The sequence below is a fragment of the Leopardus geoffroyi genome, chromosome E2 (assembly GCF_018350155.1).
Source record: "Leopardus geoffroyi isolate Oge1 chromosome E2, O.geoffroyi_Oge1_pat1.0, whole genome shotgun sequence".
In the NCBI taxonomy this organism is placed as follows: Eukaryota; Metazoa; Chordata; class Mammalia; order Carnivora; family Felidae; genus Leopardus; species Leopardus geoffroyi.
Genome location: NC_059335.1, coordinates 1,553,231 through 1,571,818, shown reverse-complemented (window position 1 = coordinate 1,571,818; position 18,588 = coordinate 1,553,231). Strand labels below are relative to the sequence as shown.

The window sequence follows — 18,588 nt, the reverse complement described above, 5'->3', positions numbered from 1 at the left end:
GGTTTTCGGGGACCGGAGGAGCGAAGCCCGTTGGCTGTTTATAATTAGTAATTAAAAGTCCCCCATGAGTCCCTCACCAAGTCGCATAAATCAAACAAAAAACAAGGCACAGTGGAAGAGGTATTAGATGCTATCACCTTCCCCGTGACAGTGTCCCTGAGTTCCCATTGGTATGGCCAAAAAGATAGGGGATGCAATTCCGTACAGTCCCCCACGCTTATCATTATACAAACCCAGACAATTATTATTATTATGCCCGCATCAGTCTTACCTTTAAAGGATCCTCTGAGTGCCTTCGGACCTTCCATTGCTGTTCATTATCTGGTTCCGTATCAGTCTGGGGTGTTCCTGCCTTCACACAGTTTTTTTTTTTTTTAACCTGAGAGTGATGAATCCAGATTCGGACACCATCTACCTTCACGGCCGTGGGTGTAGTCAGGATCACGGCATGTGGTCCTTTCCAGAGCGGCTCCAGGGTTTTAAGCTCGTGCCTCTTGACCCAGACTAAATCTCCTGGTTGAAAGGGGTGGGGAAGAACAGGAGGATGAGCGAAGGATTCTTTTAAGGCCCTGGTTATTTCCTTTTGTACATGTTGCAGGGCCACGAGTGAAGCCAGCAAGCGGTCCTGTTCCAACTGTTCCATTACGTCGCCTCCTAGCCTCGGCAGGATAGGTGGAGGTCTGCCAAATAAAATTTCATAAGGGGGAAATCCCTTGACAAATGGAGTACAACGCGCTCGCAAAAGGGCAAAAGGCAGGACGTCAACCCAATTTTCGCCCGTCTCAAGGGACAATTTGGTTAAGGTCTCTTTTAGGGTCCGATTCATCCTTTCTACCTGACCCGAGTTCTGAGGTCTATACGTACAATGTAATTTCCAATCTATTCCCAATGTCCGGGCTAGACCCTGGGACACCTGCGCCGTGAAGGTCGGGCCATTGTCCGATCCTATGCTCAGAGGCAGCCCGAATCTAGGAATTATTTCATTTAATAATTTCTTAACTGTCGCCTGAGCCGTTTCTGATTTAGTGGGGAACGCCTCGACCCACCCAGAGAAGGTGTCTACAAAAACAAGCAGGTATTTGTATCCGTATTTCCCTGGTTTAATTTCAGTAAAATCTACTTCCCAAAACCGGCCTGGCTCAGTTCCTCTGTCTCTTTTAGCTTCTGAAACCTTCCTACTTGCACCCTGATTTACTTGGGCGCAACTTGCACACCTTTCAACCACCTCTTCAATCTCTTTTCCCAGCCCTTGCGCCCGGAACTTCTTCCGCACTAATTCCGCCATCTTCGTTTTTCCCAGATGAGTCCCTTGGTGGAGCTGACACACCATGCGCCGCCCGAGTGCCGCGGGTAAGAGGATCTTACCTTCAGGATCCTGAGACCACTTTTGTCCCGGCATCACACTTCCCCCTTTTCTTGAAACCCACTCCAAATCTTTAGGAGTGTAACTGGGCTCCCTCGGTCAAGATCGGTAGCTCCAAGGCACTTTTACTTTTAGTTGGGTCAGCTTCTTGGGCTGCTGCATCAGCCAGGCGGTTTCCGACTGCTTCCAGGGAGTCGCCTTTCTGATGTCCCGGGCAGTGAATGATTGCCCGCCTCGCAGGTTCCCAGATGGCTGCTAGAAGATCTAAAATTTCAGCTTTAGTTTTGATGGCCTTGCCTTCCGCCGTGAGGAGACCGCGCTCTTGATAAATGGATCCGTATACACGCGCGGTTGCAAAAGCATAGCGGCTGTCTGTATAAATATGAACTGCTTGTTTCTTCCGAGTTGGAGGGCTTTTGTTAGAGTGATGAGCTCTGCGTGCTGGGCTGAAGTTCCCGGGGGAAGGGTCTGTTGCCATAAAACCTCGCGGTCCGTCGTCACTGCAGCGCCGGCGTGCCTTTGCCCTTGAAACACAAAACCACTGCCGCCTGAAAACATGCTGATATCAGGGTCCTGTAAGGGAATGTCCGTAAGAGTGGAGCGGAGGGACGAGATCGTCGCCAAGGTTTCTGGGCAGGAGTGCAGAGGGGGACCTTGTCCTTCGGGCAGCAGAGTGGCTGGGTTTAAGGCTGCGGGGGCACAAAAACGTATTCGGGTCTGGTCGAGTAGCAACGCTTGATATTGGGTAATCCAAGCATTTGACAGCCGTCGCTCTGGGGGAGCCCGCAGTAAAGCCTCCACTTCGTGGGGCCTGGTGACAGACAGTGCCTGCCTCAAGGTTAGTTTGTCTGCGTCTTCAACTAAGAGCACGGTGGTGGCAATTTGTCGAATGCGTGGGGGCCACCCGGAAGCAACTGGGTCCAGCCACATGGATAAATAGGCCACCGGTCGGCACCAAGGTCCCAGGCGCCGAGTCAGAACTCCCTCGGCTACCCCCCCCCCCCCCCCCTTTCGGCTACAAACAAATGGAATGGCTTGGTGGGATCTGGCAGGGCCGAGGCTGGTGGGGTCATGAGAGCCTCTCGTAAGGCTTGGAAGGCTTTAGTTTGAGTCTCCCCCCACGTGAAGGACTCCGGAGACCCCTTGAGAGTGGCGTACAAAGGGGCTGCCAGTTCAGCAAAACCAGGTATCCATACTCTGCAGTAGCCTGCTGCCCCCAGAACTCGCAAACTTGTTTGCGAGTTTTAGGCTGAGGAATATCGAGTATAGCCCGAATTCTTTTTTCACCAAGATAGCACTTCCCTTTTTAAGGTTGTAACTTAAATAGGTCACTGCAGTATGACAGATCTGCGCTTTTCTGGCTGACACTCGGTACCCCAGTTTTTGCAGAAGACTCAAGGGTTCTCTGGTGGCACTCAGGCATTCTAAATGAGAGGGGGCCGCCAACAAGATATCCTCGACACATTGCAATAGGGTTACCTGCGGGTTGGAGATTCAAAATGGCTCTAAATCCTGGTGCAAGGCATCATTAAAAAGAGGAGAATTTTTAAATCTTTGGGGGAGTTGCCTCCAGGTGAGCTGTCCCTTTTCAGGATCAGTCCATTCAAATGCAAATAGTGGCTGGCTTTGTGGGGCCAGCGGGATGGCAAAGAAGGCATCTTTTAAGTCCAGAACTGTATAATACGCCTGAGAAGGGGGAAGCAAACTAAGCAGAGTATAAGGGTTGGGTACAGTGGGATGAATGTCCATTTATAAGTCTGGGGCTGCCTGTGAGACGAAGGCCAGATTTAATGCCCTTCTATTTTTAGGTACCTCAGGGTCTACAGGGGTAAAGGTGCGGTACACCTCTATGAGCCTTTCTAAGAAGGCTGAGGGGCTTTCCTCGGTCCCCTGAATTACTTCTGTTACCTTAGACATGTTTGTGGGCCGGCGGGCGGCCGCTCGGAGACCTTCCGGTAGAGTCTGGTGAAATAGGGTCAATGATCGCCTACCGTGAGGAGCGTTTGGGTCCCAATTTTCAGGATGCGAGGAAGGAAAAACTTCCTTGAATCCAGCGGGATCCTCGGTGGGTTGCCCGTTTGGCCCCATCACTAATTTCCGGGCCTCGCGACGGATCTTATCCGGCTCCTCAGTGGTGAAGAGAACCTGCGAGAGCTGCTGGCAGTCATCCCAGGTTGGCTGATGGGTCACAAATAGAGTTCCAAGAAGAGAAATTAATGCTTGGGGTTTCTCTGAGAACGAGGGGTTTTGAAGCTTCCAGTTATAAAGGTCACTAGTGGAGGAAGGGTACATAAGTCATAAAGGGTCAGACATCACCCTGCAGGGGTGGCCCTGGAAGAAGGGATAGGGCAGCGGGAGGGGGATGGAAGGGAGTCCCTGACCGGGTGTGAGACGGGCTCAGGGGAGTGTCCCGACTCGGGCTTGTCTCCAGATCTGAAGCATCTTGACCTGTATTCTTTGGGGAGAACTATAGGGCAGTGGGTGGTAAGTTCCTTTTTTTTTTTTTTACCCCCCTCCTGTGCAGGTGATAGAGGGGGTGGCCGCTTAGTCTCGTCAAGATTCTTATTCTGAGCTCCAGATGGACGACCTTTGAGTGGCAAAGCCTGTACTTTAGGGAGGCGAGGGGGAAGGGGAAGAAGTTTTAACCAATCTGGAGGGTTTTTGATGAGGGTTCGCCTTGCCCCAATGTAGGGGATTTGGTCTTCGTGCCTAGAAAAGACAGTATCACGAACCTTATATACCAAAGTAAGGTCAAAGGTCCCCTGTGGAGGTCATTCGACCTGAAAGCTGGTCCATTCCACCTCGCAGAGTTCGAAGGACTGGCTTCTTAACGTGGAGGCCGAAAACTGAGGCAGCTCTCCTATAGTCCTGGAAATGGGTTAGTATGAGACTCAGCGGGGTGGGGGTAGTCTGAATCTGACCGATGACAAAGATAGGCAAAACTGACAAGGACGCACAGCCAGTCAACAGGAAGAAGACAATTAAGACACGAAGACAACACAAGTTCGAGATCTCAAGGCCAGTAGGCCGTCGCAGCCACCTGAAAATAGGATCCTTCTTGACAAAAACCAATCTAATGGGGTCCACCGGCGTCCCGGTAGGATGCCTGACTCTGGTTCTATAGCTGCGTCCGGCAGACCCTCCTGAGTCATTCAAATGGCGCGCCCCAAGAATTCCTTACCTCTCCCAATCCCGAGCTTCCTCCCAGGGGTTGGCGGAGCAATCCGAGGAAAGGGCCCTGTTTCAGATCTTTAACTTTCCCAATCAATGCACCAAATGTTGCATCCACCCGACTCCTGAAAGAGAATGCTACGGGCACCAGTGACAGTCACAACAAAGGTTACTGCAATGAGAGGCAAGGCCGACCGATCGGGACCAACACTCTTGATGAGAGTGCAGCCTCGAACAGCCGGGGTACAGAGTTTTTATGGCCGATCACATCGTTTTATCATCACCTGGGAACAGAACAGAAAAACAGTTCCCAGATGAGTTAGAAATAGTTCCCAGATAAGTTAGAAACAGTTGCCGGATGAGGTGATTATTTTAGACTTTCTGCCGCCAAGTTGCAACCAGTGGATCTCCTTGACTTTGCCGCTGATGCTCTTTTCTTTGAGCTTTTGTTTCCTTGGTTGGTGAAGCCTGATTTACAAGAGTATGAAGCATAATTTACAAGAGTAAAGGAAGGCTGTTATCTCTTGACCCTCAGTGTCAGAACAAAGCTGTTATTTTTCAAGCTAGGTGTTAGCCCTACACTACAGTTTAACCCTTACAATGCTCTAAGGGAAGACTAGGGAAGTCTCTTCCCTTTTTTTGTACCAAGGAGAATTGGTTTCTTTTTTTTTTTCTAAATTTTAATATTTATTTATTTACTTTTGAGAGAGGGAGGGAGAGGTGCACAAGCAGGGGAGGCACAGAGAGAGGGGGAAACAGCATCGGAAGCAGGCTCCAGACTCTGAGCTGTCAGCACAGAACCTGATGAGAGGCTCGAACCCGTGCACTATGATACCATGACCTGAGCGAAGTCCCACACTCAACCTACTGAGCCACCCAGGCGCCCAGGGTTTCTTCTTAATTTGCTTTTACTCCTACACACCTTCCTCTGTATTTCTTGTAAAGTAGGTATTTGTGAGACGGGTATTTCAGGTCTACGCCAGGTGGACAGTTGTGCAATGTGACACTCCCGGAGATACGTGGAGTGTGACACGTGTGAGATTAGGACACCCCTCAGCAGAACCCGGAAGCCCCTACATACATCCCAGGGACCCTGTACGACCAGCGAGGAGTGCTGGTGCCCTTCAACAAGCCCACACACACGCATTATACCGTGCCCTGGCAGAAAACAGGTGCAGTAGACAAGGGACACACAGCCGGCTTGTGGAGTTTGCACCAGGGGCTTGTGCCCCAGAGGGCGGTGCCAACGCGCCCTCGCAGATATGAGGACACGAATGCACAAATACTCTGGGGAGACTTGTGAGACAGCCACGGCACAGGGACACCCAAAAGCCTGGTATGCAGATACACACGCACAATCACACAATCCCCATGGGCTGAGGGTGACGAGGTGATTTCCACCTGGCTTGGAGAGAGTCCCTCGTCCCCCCCCCCCCCCCCACCCATCCTGGCCCCATCCCCGCAGGTTTGATGATGCTTTGCTGCTGGTCAGAACGGGGAGCTGGATGAACACCTTGGCACAACGTGGAGACTCACCCAGGTTTGAATCCTGAATGTGAACACGGAAGGATACATGATGGGAGCAAATCAGCCCGAGTGCAGGTGGCAGAAAACCTAACTTGGAAATGCCGCCAAGAAGGCCCAGGAGTCAGTGCGAAGCTGGCAGGGGGCAGGGGTAGAGCGAGGGGCGGGGGGTGGTTACAGACTCTGCTGGAGGGGTCGGCGTGCCTGAGTTGGCTTCAGGGACAGTGGACCTAGAGTGGTTTGGGGAGGGGGCCATTTTGGTGGATGCTTAGCTATTGTTTGGGTGATTTGCATTTCCCCCAGAGTCTTGGGGAGGACCCTGCAGTTCCAGCCTTGCCAGGCAAGTCAGGATTCTTTCCTCCTCCTGGTGTTTCTGAGGTGCTTTACTCCTGAGTACACGGGGGGCTTCTAAGTCAACCTCAGCAGTTTTCCAGCTGTCAAATCACAGCTACAACCACCACAATGAAACACATAGCTGAGCAAGGTTCCCGATAAACTCAAAACACAAACATGGAGAAGAAATCTCATCGCTTCATTTCATCAACTTTTTGTGAAGTGTTGCGAAGCTCCTGGGACTCTCACAGGCAAACCACTGTGCGTGGCCACAGCTAAGCGTGGGCTTCCCAGGTACCACCATACACTTATTCTCAAGATGCTATCATTGGGGTGCTTCGAAAGTCCTCCTGGGGAGCCTGGGGCGGGGGGGGGGGGGGCTCAGTTAAGCATCCGACTCTTGATTTCAGCTCAACTCATGATCTGGTGGTTTGTGAGTTCAGGCCCGAGTCTAGCTCTGTGCTGACAGCTCAGAGCCTGGAGCCTGCTTTAGATTCTGTCTCCCTCTCTCTCTGCCCCTCCCCCACTCATGCTCTCCCTCAAAAATAAAGTAAAACATTAGAAAATATTTTTTAAAAAGGCAAAATCTTAAAAAAAAAAAAAAGACCCCCGTCCTTTCTCCCCATCAAGCACTGTGTTCTGGAGAGCGGGAGGATGTGGACAGAGCTCTGGGTCCTACATTGCCTGGGGAAGGGCTCATCGTTAAGTGTGGTAAACATACATGAAAACACAGGGGCACGATGAAACAATTCTGCTGCTCTGAACATATCCAGAGTTCATGAGAGAGAGAAGGGTCAGATCTTGGGGTCATGGTACAGGTAAGCAAAGGTAGTGTTCCCTGGTGTCTGAGAGCTTTGATCCTGGAGGGAGAGAGGGGAATTTGGACACTTTTAAGCACTGCTGATAATCGGGGGTGGGTGGGTGCCATGAACTCTTAGTTGTGCTTCAAAAAAAAAATAAAGACTGCTACAAATTCAAGTACCCCAGGTGCCTTCAGCCCTCAGTCAGCCTTTCCAATATCTTCCTAATTCTCAGTGATGGGGGTCTGAGAAACCACAGGGGCTCTTCCCAACTGTCCCTCTCAATCAGCTTGGAGAAACCCCTCTCCAGGTTGGAAATGAAGCTCTGCCAATGACATGAGCTAGATTTGCAGTGTTTGGACCCACTGTTACAAAGCAGTCCTTGCGTCAGAATACTAGAGCGGCTCAAGCAGTAGGCGTCTCTAGTAAACTCCAATTGGTCCCTGGGTCTGAACCTATTCCCGTTTGTCTAGGCCCTTTGAGATACTCACTCTTTTTCTCCTTACTCTGCCCCTATTCATTTATTGGGTTGAGATTTCTTAGAGAAGAATCATGCCAGACTTTCTCCCAAAAAGGGGTGAATCTTTCTAGAATTTTACAGCAATAATCACAAGAGCCAACCAGGGGAATTAAGAGACCATGTGACATCTTTTATTCGTTGTCTCTGACAGCACTATAGCAGACTACGGAGAGCTAATCGTTTTGTTCCTATTGTATCAGCTACCATCCTCTTTATGGGCAAGATCCTCAACTGATATTGGCAAAATCCACTACGCTTGAGCCCACGCGACTTCGTGATCTCAGCAGGCGGAAGATCTCTTCCTCCCCTGGCAACAACCCAGCCAATGAGAGATGGCAACAGCTCAGCCAGTGAGAAGCCACTATACTTACAACTTGCAGTTTACTCCAATGGTCTTTCAGTGTATAAAAGCTCTTCCCAACTTCCCCTTTCCTCAAAAAAAAAAAACATTTCTCATCTCTGTTCTCTAGACTTGCCCATGGTTTTGCTGAAACTTGCTCGTCCTGGATTGCAATTCTGAGTTATTCCTAAATAAACCCATTTTCTGCTGGTAAAATAACTAGAAGTTTTATTTTTAAGGTTAACATAGGAGTAAGACAGGTGGCATCACTTAAGATTCTATAGGTACTAAAATAATGAGAATAGTTTGAAAGTTTTGACTACTTGAATAAACTGAATTCCTTGAATGACACAAATCACTAATGCTCACTCTAGGGGCAAAAAGGTAACGTCTATAGATCTATATCCACTATGAAAATTAAATTTGTAGTTGTAAATCTTCCCATAAACTCCAGGCCCAGTTAATTCTCTGGTGAATTCTACAAAAGAAAGAAACAATACCAATTCTTCAAAAACTGTTCCAGAAAATTAAAAATCAGGGAATACTTAACCAACTTAATGTGTAAAGGCAGCATTATGGTGATACCAACTAAACCCAGGCATTAGGGAAAATTAGAGACTAACATCCCTCATGAGCATAGATGCAAAAATCCTTAGGAAGAGAAACACAACAAATAAATGCAACAATACATAAAAAGAATACATTGTGACCAAATGGGGCTCACTGTAGAAATGTAAAGTGGGTTCAGCTTTTGAAAATTAGTCAATGTAATTAATCATTAAAAGACTAAAAATGTAAAGAAAAAAAAAAACTTTGATTGTGGTAACCAACATACAAGAGACTCTGAAATCCCTACCTCCTTGTATTGTCAAGGGGCCCCCTTCTACTTATACCAGGATTAGTCTGTGTTACCTAGAGAATAAGTCATTTCCTGAAAAAGAAAACAATTACTTCTAGAAAAAGACTAATGAACGACAAAAATAATTATGCAGAGTTAAATAAAGCCATATACACAAGAGCACATATTAAAGTGTTACCCGTAGACGTCTATTTTTCCATATAAAATCCTAGGAAATAAAATCTGCATTGACAGAAAGCAAGATGGGTGGTTGCCTAGGAATGGGTAAGGGGGAGAGGGATTGGAGGGCAAATCAGAAAACTTTGCTTTCACAGGTGCAAACATGTTATCAAAACTAACCGAATTGTATACTATAAATAAGTACAGTTTATTGCAGAAAATGTAGGTTGCTGACAGTGACAGTAGCCATAAGAGACACAAATACGGGAATCCTGAGAATCTCCATAAGCCCTCATACCGAAGCCACAGGGATGGAATCATGTGGATATACCTTTACAAGAGTCACATTCCCTACAGTTTGCTCCCAATTCCCTATTAATCAGTGTCCCCGTACCAATCAGGATTCCTACCTAGTCTTTTTAGGGGACAGGGACATCTTCCTACTAACAGTAGATTTCAGGGCCATTCGCAGGTCTCAAGGGGCCAAGTTCTCCTCAAGAAAATATGGGAACGTGGAACATCCCTCTGGAACAAGGGAATCAATTCAAAGCGCTCCCAGAACGCCAGAGACTGTCACAACAACTGCCCACTACGCGCGGTGACCTTGATCACACAAATAATCTTGGAATACAGGCCAAAATATTAGACCCACCAAGATCAGTATTCTTTCCTAGACAGCCTTGAGCAGTGATGCAAGTTAGACTAAAACTACAACGACAGCTGTTCTTTGCCTTTCTGCTGCCACCACCACCGAGACGCATTTGGAGTTCTCACAAAACCTGTTCCTCCCTTCATGCCGGCAGAGCCCCATCCTGTTCTCAGTACAACCCACAGAGTGAACAGAGTCCCCAAGACTAAAGGTAGTTGGAAAACTAAGGTATTGCTTGCAAAAACAGAACAGGGTGAGGCAGGCAATTCCCAAAGTAGGTGACTTGGAGACTGGATAAATCCATCGTTAAGTGCAAAATGGGACTAACGAAGTCCATGAAAAATGGAAACCCTCCCTGCAAACAGCCAGCAGAACAAAGCATGCAAGCTTATGGCCAAAACTGAGTCATGTCCTTGCTTAAACCAGCTGATGGAGGCAAAGGCAGGAAGGAGTGAGGATTTTTAATGGGCTCTACTACTGATGATTCCCTCTAGGAAAGGGAGGAGCAGCAGAGACCTGCCTATTAGAGCACGTCGGGGTGACTTGTGCAATGTGGGGCTCTGCCCTTCCATACATGGCTGGTTTTTCTTCAGAGACACTGGTGGCCACAGAATTCTGGCAAAGGTCCTGGGCATGTTATAAAGTACAACACTGCACCAGAAAGCTTCTGACTCAACCTCCCCAGGGTGGATGTTTAAACGTATGAGGTTCAACTTCCAGCTGATGGCTACTCACGGAAGGCTAATCTCAGGGCTTCTCTTTAGTGTCAGTCGCTATGTTGCACGAGGAAACGGTATACTCCCTACTATACTGAGGCCTTTCTCCAGTGTGAACTTTCCAATGTCGGATGAGGGAAGCCCTTTGCCTGAAGGCCTTCCCGCACTCACTGCACTTATATGGCCTTTCTCCAGTGTGAATTCTATGATGCTGAACAAGTACATGTTTGTGGCTAAAGGCTTTTCCACAGTCGCTGCACACATAGGGCTTTTCACCATTGTGAACTCTCTGGTGCGCAATAAGGTCAGAGCTCTGGCTAAAGAACTTCCCGCAGGCAATGCACTCATAGGGCCTTGCCCCAGTATGGACGCTCCAGTGTTTAATGAGTCTGTATTTGTGACCAAAGTATTTCCCACATTCGCTGCACTCGTAAGGCCTTTCTCCAGTGTGTATGCTCTCATGCTGAACAAGTGTGGATTTGTGGCTGTAGGCTTTCCCACACTCGCTGCACTTGTAAGGCCTTGCTCCAGTGTGGACTCTCTGGTGTACAATAAGGTTGGAGCTATGATTGAAAACTTTCCCACATATGCCACACTCATATGGCATTTCTCCAGTGTGGATCCTCTGGTGCTGAGCAAGTATGGGCTTGCGGCTGAAGGTTTTCCCACATTCGCTGCACTCATAAGGCCTTTCTCCAGTGTGGACTCTCTGATGCTGGACAAGTGAGTCTTTGCGGCTGAAGACCTTCCCACATTCGCTGCACTCGTAATGCCTTTGTCCACTGTGAAAGGCCTCCACACATTTGGCGTTCCCGTTTGGCTTCCAATTGCTATGAGGGGCACGGTGCTGGAAAATGCTTGAGCTAGTTGGGAAGTCCTTATAACCCTTCCCGGTCATAAAAGGCATCTCCAATGGTTCGACAGGGCAGCTGTTCACAAGCAAGGTACCGCCCTCGTTCCCTCTGAAGGGTTCCCCTCCACTGTGTTGCTTCTGGTGCTGAAGGTTTGCACTGAACCAGAACTGTTTCCCACACGCCCCACATGTGTATGATTTCTGCCCAGGGTGTGTTCCCTGGGGCTCAGCCAAGTGCAAAATGTCTTTCAAGAGTGGGCCACAAGTCTCACAGGGGTGGGCCTTCTGGGTAGAAGGGCCTGCCTTGGGAGTCCTGACCTGTGACACACCCATAGAAATGTTCTGCTCAAAAGCTGTCTCCTCGTCCTCTGTTCCATGCCAAGAACCTGAAAGCAGACAAATGCTGGTGAAGTACAAACGGACACTGATGGGAAGGGCAGCCTCATTACAAATGTGTGTCTAACAGAAATAAGATCAAGGTCATAGGACTGCTGTCAGAACAAGAGGCCCAAGCTCCAGATGAATAAAGAGCTGCTAACCAGCAGTTAGTATCTAAAGATCATAGGACGGAAGAGGCCTTGGCTGGGACAGAACACAAATGTAGGGTACAAGCCAGGAAGAGCATTTCAGGGTTTCAGTGAGGCTTTGGCTGCTGGGGACAGTGAGAGCTGTGTAGAAGGTATGTCTACTGAATAGCTACCACTGAACACCTGATATTTAAGGACTATTTGGCGTATGCGCACATCTCATAACCACTAAGTATAGGCCAACGCTGGGGAGCAGTGCAGAGGAACAGGTGAGATATGGAGACAGAGGTGGCGAACAGACAGAGGTCAAAGTTCAGAGCATAAGACAAGTGTGTACGTGGGAAACCAAAGACAGAAAGAAACAAATGTGGGAAGAGAGGGTAGGGAATGACCAGAACCCAGCCCTGACACCACATCCTTCCCCGCTCCCACTCCCCAGGGCCACACCCACCCTGAGCCTCTCTGGTCCTGGCTGGAGTAACGTCTGCCCAGTCAGATACCCAGGGCTTGCCGCCCAGCTCCAGTGAGGCAACCCCGAGGGGCATGGAAGATTCATATCCTAAGAAGAAGATGAGACGGGTAAATGGCCAGCACTGGTCTGGGTAACCCACCACTCAGAGAAGAAAACTAAATATTATAAAAATAACCTCAAAGTAGGGCCTTACTAAGAATAGCTCAATGGGCTCGGCTAGTAGTGACCACACTGGTCCCTGCAGTTCCTGGCCCAGGCAGGCTACTGGAAACATCAGCGAGAGGAAGCAGGTAGAAACTGGAACACAGGGGTGCTTGGATCTGGAGAGGGGTACTCAGGCAGAGAGAGGACAATCTCTGATACAGGAAGAGCTAGACGCCCTTGGGGAACAGGGGAGCGGCAGAGCCCAGTCCAGAACACTGGGGTGGTGTGGGGGGCCTTACCCAGTGAGGCCGTAAGTGCCAAGTTCTCCAGCATCACATCGCGGTACAGGAGCCTCTGAGCCTCATCAAGGAGCCCCCACTCCTCCCGGGAGAAGTACACGGCCACGTCCTCAAAGTTCACCTGCCCCTGCCACAACGGCGAGAGCCAAGTCCATGAGCAGCCTCTCTCCCGAGGACACGCATCGAGGTCCCCACAGATCTCCCCCCAAGTTCCTTCCTACCTAATTCCTCAACTCAGAGGAAGTAACGGGGACTGGGTGCCAAAGGTGCCTGCTCTCTCCTAAAGTCCCTTTGATTACTGTGTCCACCCAGGGCAGCAACAGGCAGGTGGTCAGAGAGGCACCATTGAAGCTCTGGGCCTGGTCTGTGGAGCTGCAGTCCCCTCCCCCACCTCCCGCCAGCTAGTTCTCCGGTGGCTGCTACCATCATGCTACCGGACAACCAAAGCTGGACTCACCTTTGTCCTCTAAGTCCCCAGTACCAGGGCCCAGGAGCCAGCGGTTCACACTCCTTTCCACATGCACACTATTCATAGGGTCTCTCACAACTCTGGCCCCCCACCCAGACACTGGCCTCCACCATTACTTTCCTGGCTCGCTAACCACACTGTTGTGCATATTCCTCCTCTCAAGCCCACCTACACACCCACTTTTATTCCTTAGATGTCTCCATCCTAACGCCCTCCACCGAAGTCCAGTCCTGTCTTCAGCAGCTCACCTGACACCTCCACTCAGTGTTCTCTGGCACACGTTACGACTCGTCACCGGGCCACAAGTAAAATCCCGAAATCTGATCTGAGTTACGTCTATCACTGACATGTCCATCTTGGCTGATGGAACATCTACCCTTCCAGGTGACAAGACCTAAAGCCTCAGGGTTCTCTCTCTCACTTCAAAAAATCTGATCCAATACTTCTCCCATCTACACAGCTCCCCTGTGGCCCGTCCATTACTACCACTCACCTAGAATGCTGAAGCGCCCTCCTCCCTGGTCTCCTCGTGGCTGCCACAGCTCCCTGTACCCTCACCACACACAGTCTGTTCTCCACCTGGCATCCAGAGGGGGCCTGCTAAAACCTGGATCAGATCACCTCCCTCCTCTGCTCCTACCCCACGGCTACACAACCCTCAGAACGGAGGCCCAGCCTGTCAGCGGGCCATCTCAGACCGGACTCCTGCCCACCTGCTCCTGATTCCTACCGCACGTGGTGGAGACCTGCAGTTTCTTGAAACCTTTCATCTCAGTCTCTCCTCCCTGTTGGTTTCCGGTACCTGGAACAATGTTCTAACAGTCACCCAATATAGGAACCCTCCCATATAACCCCCGGCCTGGACCTATAACTCTGGGCTGAGGATTTCTCCAGGGTCCTCAGACTCATGCGCTGGGGCAGTGTAAGCAAAGTGTCGTAGAACACCACAATCCTGGAGACCATGTGGATGGGGTGGGATCGAGAGCACAGACACCCTTCCCTCACCTGCACAGGGTCCATAATTACTTCTGAGTTCGTGGGAACCTGTGGGAAGAGGAGGCTGTGAGAGACAAGAAACCACGAAGGAGCCCCAAAAGCTCACGGCTCCCCCCTACTCCTGCCCCAACACAAAAGACCTGGGGCTGACTGTCCACCCTCTGTGCCTCAGTCTTTAGGGCCACCTAACAGCTGTGTAAACTCGGACTAGGTCTGTCTGTCTGTGCCTCACTGTCCTCATCATCTCCTGACCTCCACCCCAAGTTTGTTCCATAATCAGTCTATGAAATACTTTGAAAAGCTTCAGATCGCGTCCCTCCCGTTAGAACCTTCCATGGCTCCCGGGGCGCTCAGAATGAAGGCACAGCCCCTCTGAATGTCGCTGCAAGTGTAACTCCTCACACTCCCTGACCCTTTCACAAACCAACGGCCCCAGGTATCCCGCAGCCTCCGGCTGTTGCTCCTCTGAGCCTTCGCACATGCTGGGCCCTCCCTGCATCGTCCTTCCACACCCCACACACCGGCTGTCAGAAACGGGACCCAACCGCCCCTGCTGTCTGGACACAGGGGCCTAACCTGCAGGGACCTGAAGCAGCCCTCATTCGAGCTCGGGTTCAGAAAGGGAAGTCGGGGGAGGGCCCGAGAGCGCAGCACCCACCTGCGCCTCGTCCGTCAGTGGGGCCGCCTCCACCCGAACCTGCGGACCCGAGAAGGCGCAGGGAGAGGAGAGGGTCTTTAACGATCGGCGGGTGCGAGGACGCGACCCTCAGGCCCGCCTCAGCTCAGCGGAGACAACGCCTCCTCCAGTGTTTTCCCTCTGGTGTCACCTCTCTGCGAGATGGACCAACCTGGTGGGTTAATCCAAAAGCAAACAAAATGTCCGCTCTGGAAGGGAACGGAAGTCCCACCCTGACGTCTCCCGCACCAACGGAAACGCCACTTTCCCACGCATTCATTGGCCCGGCACCACGGAGGCTCCTGGGTAACGTAGTTTCAGTTTCGGCAGCAGCTACACTGGAAAGGAGCATCCGCGCCACCTCCAAAGCAGAAGCCTCCATAGAGCTGGTGGCGCCTAGAAATTGCGTCATCTTGAGGCCTGGTCAGAGCTTCGCTTTCCCTTAAAGGAACCGTTACCATATTTCCCATCAGTGTAGTCTGCCACACGTTTGGAGATACTCTCTTTAGGCATAGAATGCTCACCCAAAACTCAGATGGACACCTTGTATGCTAATGTCACTCATATTTTTAGAGCTGGAAGCTAACACTTGTAGCCTGCAGTTCTAGAGTTAGTTTTGTGAGACCCAGCATTTTGGGTCAGAAACAAGAGAAGGAAAGACTCCAGACAGGGCCAGGATGGGCAACAGGCAGAGGGTTATTGGGCGCCGCTGAAGCACGCGGGCAATATTTGTGTCTCTGGTTGCCTCAGAAATCATTCCTCCTGCCTGTATAATCAGTGATTGTGTCGAACACAGGTCTAATACTTTTTTTTTTTTTTTTTTTTACAAGATATTTCTTACTCTGTATACAGAGATGTATTCAATTCCATTTTGGTATCTTACAAATGTCTGAGAGAAAGGCGATTTAGCAAATGTCATTGGCAGTTAGGAGGGCAAGAAGAACAGCTTCTGTGCGTAGGAATTAGCCACAGAACTAAATTTGTATAGGGACACCTGGGTGGCTCAGTCGGTTAAGCGTCCGTCAGACTTCAACTCAGGTCATGATCTCACGGTTTGTGAGTTCGAGCCCTGCTTGGGGCTCTGTGCTGACAGTTCAGAGCCTGGAGCCTGCTTCGGATTCTGTGTCTCCCCCTCTCTGTGCCCCTCCCTTGCTCACATTCTGTGTCTCTCTGTGTCTCAATAATAAATAAATGTTAAATTTGGATACACAGTAAAAAATGTCGTTTAAGTGAGTGTGACATAAGAATATTTGAGGCCCAGGGGCGCCTGGGTGGCGCAGTCGGTTAAGCATCCGACTTCAGCCAGGTCACGATCTCGCGGTCCGTGAGTTCGAGCCCCGCGTCAGGCTCTGGGCTGATGGCTCAGAGCCTGGAGCCTGTTTCTGATTCTGTGTCTCCCTCTCTCTCTGCCCCTCCCCCGTTCATGCTCTGTCTCTCTCTGTCCCAAAAATAAATAAACGTTGGAAAAAAAAAATTAAAAAAAAAAAAATATTTGAGGCCCAAAGTGATTCATGTAATGGAAAGCAAACCCACAGGCAATAAATTTCTAAACAAAATATTCAAGTCCAAAAAAGCTTGATCTCAGATGAAAGGTCTGCAATGAGAGAAGGAACGAGGATCGAGAGAGATGTGCATCTTTTGATTAAAACAAATGTTCAGGGGCGCCTGGGTGGCTCAGTTGGTTAAGCGGTCGACTTGGGCTCAGGTCATGACCTCGCGGTCCATGAGTTCCAGCGCCACGTCGGGCTCTGTGCTGATGGCTCGGAGCCTGGAGCCTGTTTCGGATTCTGTGTCCCCCAAGTCCTTTTGGGTCTGCAATTGACTACAAGTGAGAGAGAGAGCGAGAGCTCCCCCTGTGGAAACCTCTTGACTCCTTTTAGTGAGGTTTCCCATTAACTAATTTTCACAACTCCAATGTATTAATGTATCAAATAGATATTTGTGATTTTTAGCTTAAATATGATAAATAGGATCAGAGCATATATTTTTTTAGGCTAGAAGAGGAAAAATTTGGAATATAACTTGTTGACCAAGAAAGAAGTCACTGACAATGAAAAACAACAGAGTCTTATTTGGCAATTAGAATTGCAATTCAGGAGACACAGATTCAGGTAGAAACGTGGATAGTGTTCTGAGGAAGACAAGGAAGTGGGCAGAGTTATAGAGAAAAGTTCAAGAGGAGGCGCCTGGTGGCTCAGTCAGTTAAGCATCCCACTTGAGCTCAGGTCATGGTCTCATGGTTTTTGAACTCGAGACCCATGTTGGGCTCTGCACTGACAGCTCAGAACCTGGAGCCTGCTTGGATTCTGTGTCTCCCTCTCTCTCTGTCTCTCTCAACAATAAATAAATATTTAAAAAACATTAAAAAAAGATAAAAGTTCAAGAGTATAGTTCCCATTTTCCTCCTGCATATCTTATGTCCCAGTGATTGGCTTTGCTGCGCATCAGGTAAACAGATTTGGATTCGGTCCCACCCCAAAGTCCTGCCCAGCCTACCTGAGGTCGACCGGGACATGTAGCCTATGTTCTCTGCTGTACTGCTCTCCTTGAGGGGAGCGGAGACCTCTTTCTCCTTTTCAAAGTAAACAAAACATTGACAGCTTTCAGGAATGGGACTGTAGATTTCACCCAGAAGGAGTAGCAGCTGTTGAGTCCTACTGACTATATCCCAGAGTCCGCTAAAGTTATTCAAACTATCCAATCCAAGCTTTGCTCAGTGTACCTACCCTGCCTGGCTTGTCCTTCCCATGAGAACCCCAGTAAAGACTCTGGGCCATCTTTCACCTCTCCTTCTCTGCCTCCTGATCCACCCTGGTACTTCTCCATGTGGCCCTACATTGCATGGCATGCCTCTTGTTTCTAAGGATTGGCGTGATGGCTTCTTCCTTTCCGAAAATAATTTCTGTGTCTGTATGTCTTACCACAGCTAATTAGAACTAATCCCAGTTACGTTTGGAGACAGTAGATAATCATTTTACCTAAACTAAATGATTAAATTGCCTGTTCTGTCCTCACTGATCCAGTGATCAAATTCCACATCCTTGTGTGGCTGTTTCAGGCTGTTGAGATCATCCATTTGTTTATTCCTGTGACAAAATTAAACTATCTACATAGCCTTTTCTCTTTCTTTACTTTAAAAACTGCTATACATTCAGTTGAGTGTTAATAAGAGATGTACAAATTGTGCTTTTTCTTTTCTTTTCTTTTTTTTTTTTTAGGGAGCAGGGAGAGGGGCAGAGGGGGAGACAATCTTAAGCACACTCCATGTTGAGTGGGAGCTCGATGTGGGGCTCGATCCCATGACCTTGGGATCATCACCTGAGCCAAAATCAAGAGTTGGACAGTCAACCCTCAACAGACTGAGCCACCCAGGTGCCCTTCATGCTTTCTTTTTTAAGTTTATTTATTAATTTTTGAGACAGAGAGAGAGTGTGTGTGTGAGAGAGCCACGGAGGGGCAGAGAAAGAGGGAGAGTCCCAAGCAGGCTCCATGCTGTTAGCACAGAGCCCAATGCGGGGTTTGATCTCACAAACCATGAGATCATGACCTGAGCCAAGACCAAGAGTTGGATGCTTCATGGACTGAGTCACCCAGGAGCCCTGTGTCTTTTCTTTCATAAAGACCACACCTATAAAACTATCACCCAATGTAAAACAGAATATATCATGTTTCTTAGGCATTCCTTGTCCCTTGCTCCCTTTACATGACCCTGAGGCTC

At 49.3% G+C, this 18,588-nt stretch overlaps 2 protein-coding genes across 7 annotated transcripts in view; one reads left to right on the top strand and one right to left on the bottom strand.

Annotated features, from left to right (window-relative positions):
* LOC123577872 (zinc finger protein 304-like) overlaps window positions 1-18,588 on the top strand; it is a 573,883-nt gene that overhangs the window by 109,899 nt on the left and 445,396 nt on the right. The gene's annotated exons all lie outside the window — the stretch shown is intronic.
* Window positions 7,821-15,142, bottom strand: ZNF772 (zinc finger protein 772). 5 transcript variants are annotated; one of them, XM_045440327.1, is made up of 5 exons: window positions 15,043-15,142; window positions 14,204-14,242; window positions 12,730-12,856; window positions 12,266-12,373; window positions 7,821-11,673 (listed from the first exon to the last, which is right to left on the bottom strand). In XM_045440327.1, the coding sequence occupies exons 2-5, from the start codon at window positions 14,216-14,218 to the stop codon at window positions 10,466-10,468; spliced, it is 1,458 nt and encodes a 485-aa protein (XP_045296283.1). In that variant the 5' UTR covers window positions 14,219-14,242; window positions 15,043-15,142; the 3' UTR covers window positions 7,821-10,465. The 5 variants fall into 5 exon arrangements, with proteins under 5 accessions (XP_045296283.1, XP_045296279.1, XP_045296280.1 ...); XM_045440323.1 differs by having other exon boundaries at window positions 14,853-15,093; XM_045440324.1 differs by having other exon boundaries at window positions 12,730-12,850; window positions 14,853-15,093.

Coding starts and splice junctions, on each gene's coding strand:
- ZNF772 (XM_045440327.1), bottom strand. Junction 12,374..12,729: donor GGCACTTACGGCCTCACTGG/GTAAGGCCCCCC, acceptor TCTTCTTCTTAG/GATATGAATCTTCCATGCCC. Junction 11,674..12,265: donor CAGGACCAGAGAGGCTCAGG/GTGGGTGTGGCC, acceptor GTCTGCTTTCAG/GTTCTTGGCATGGAACAGAG.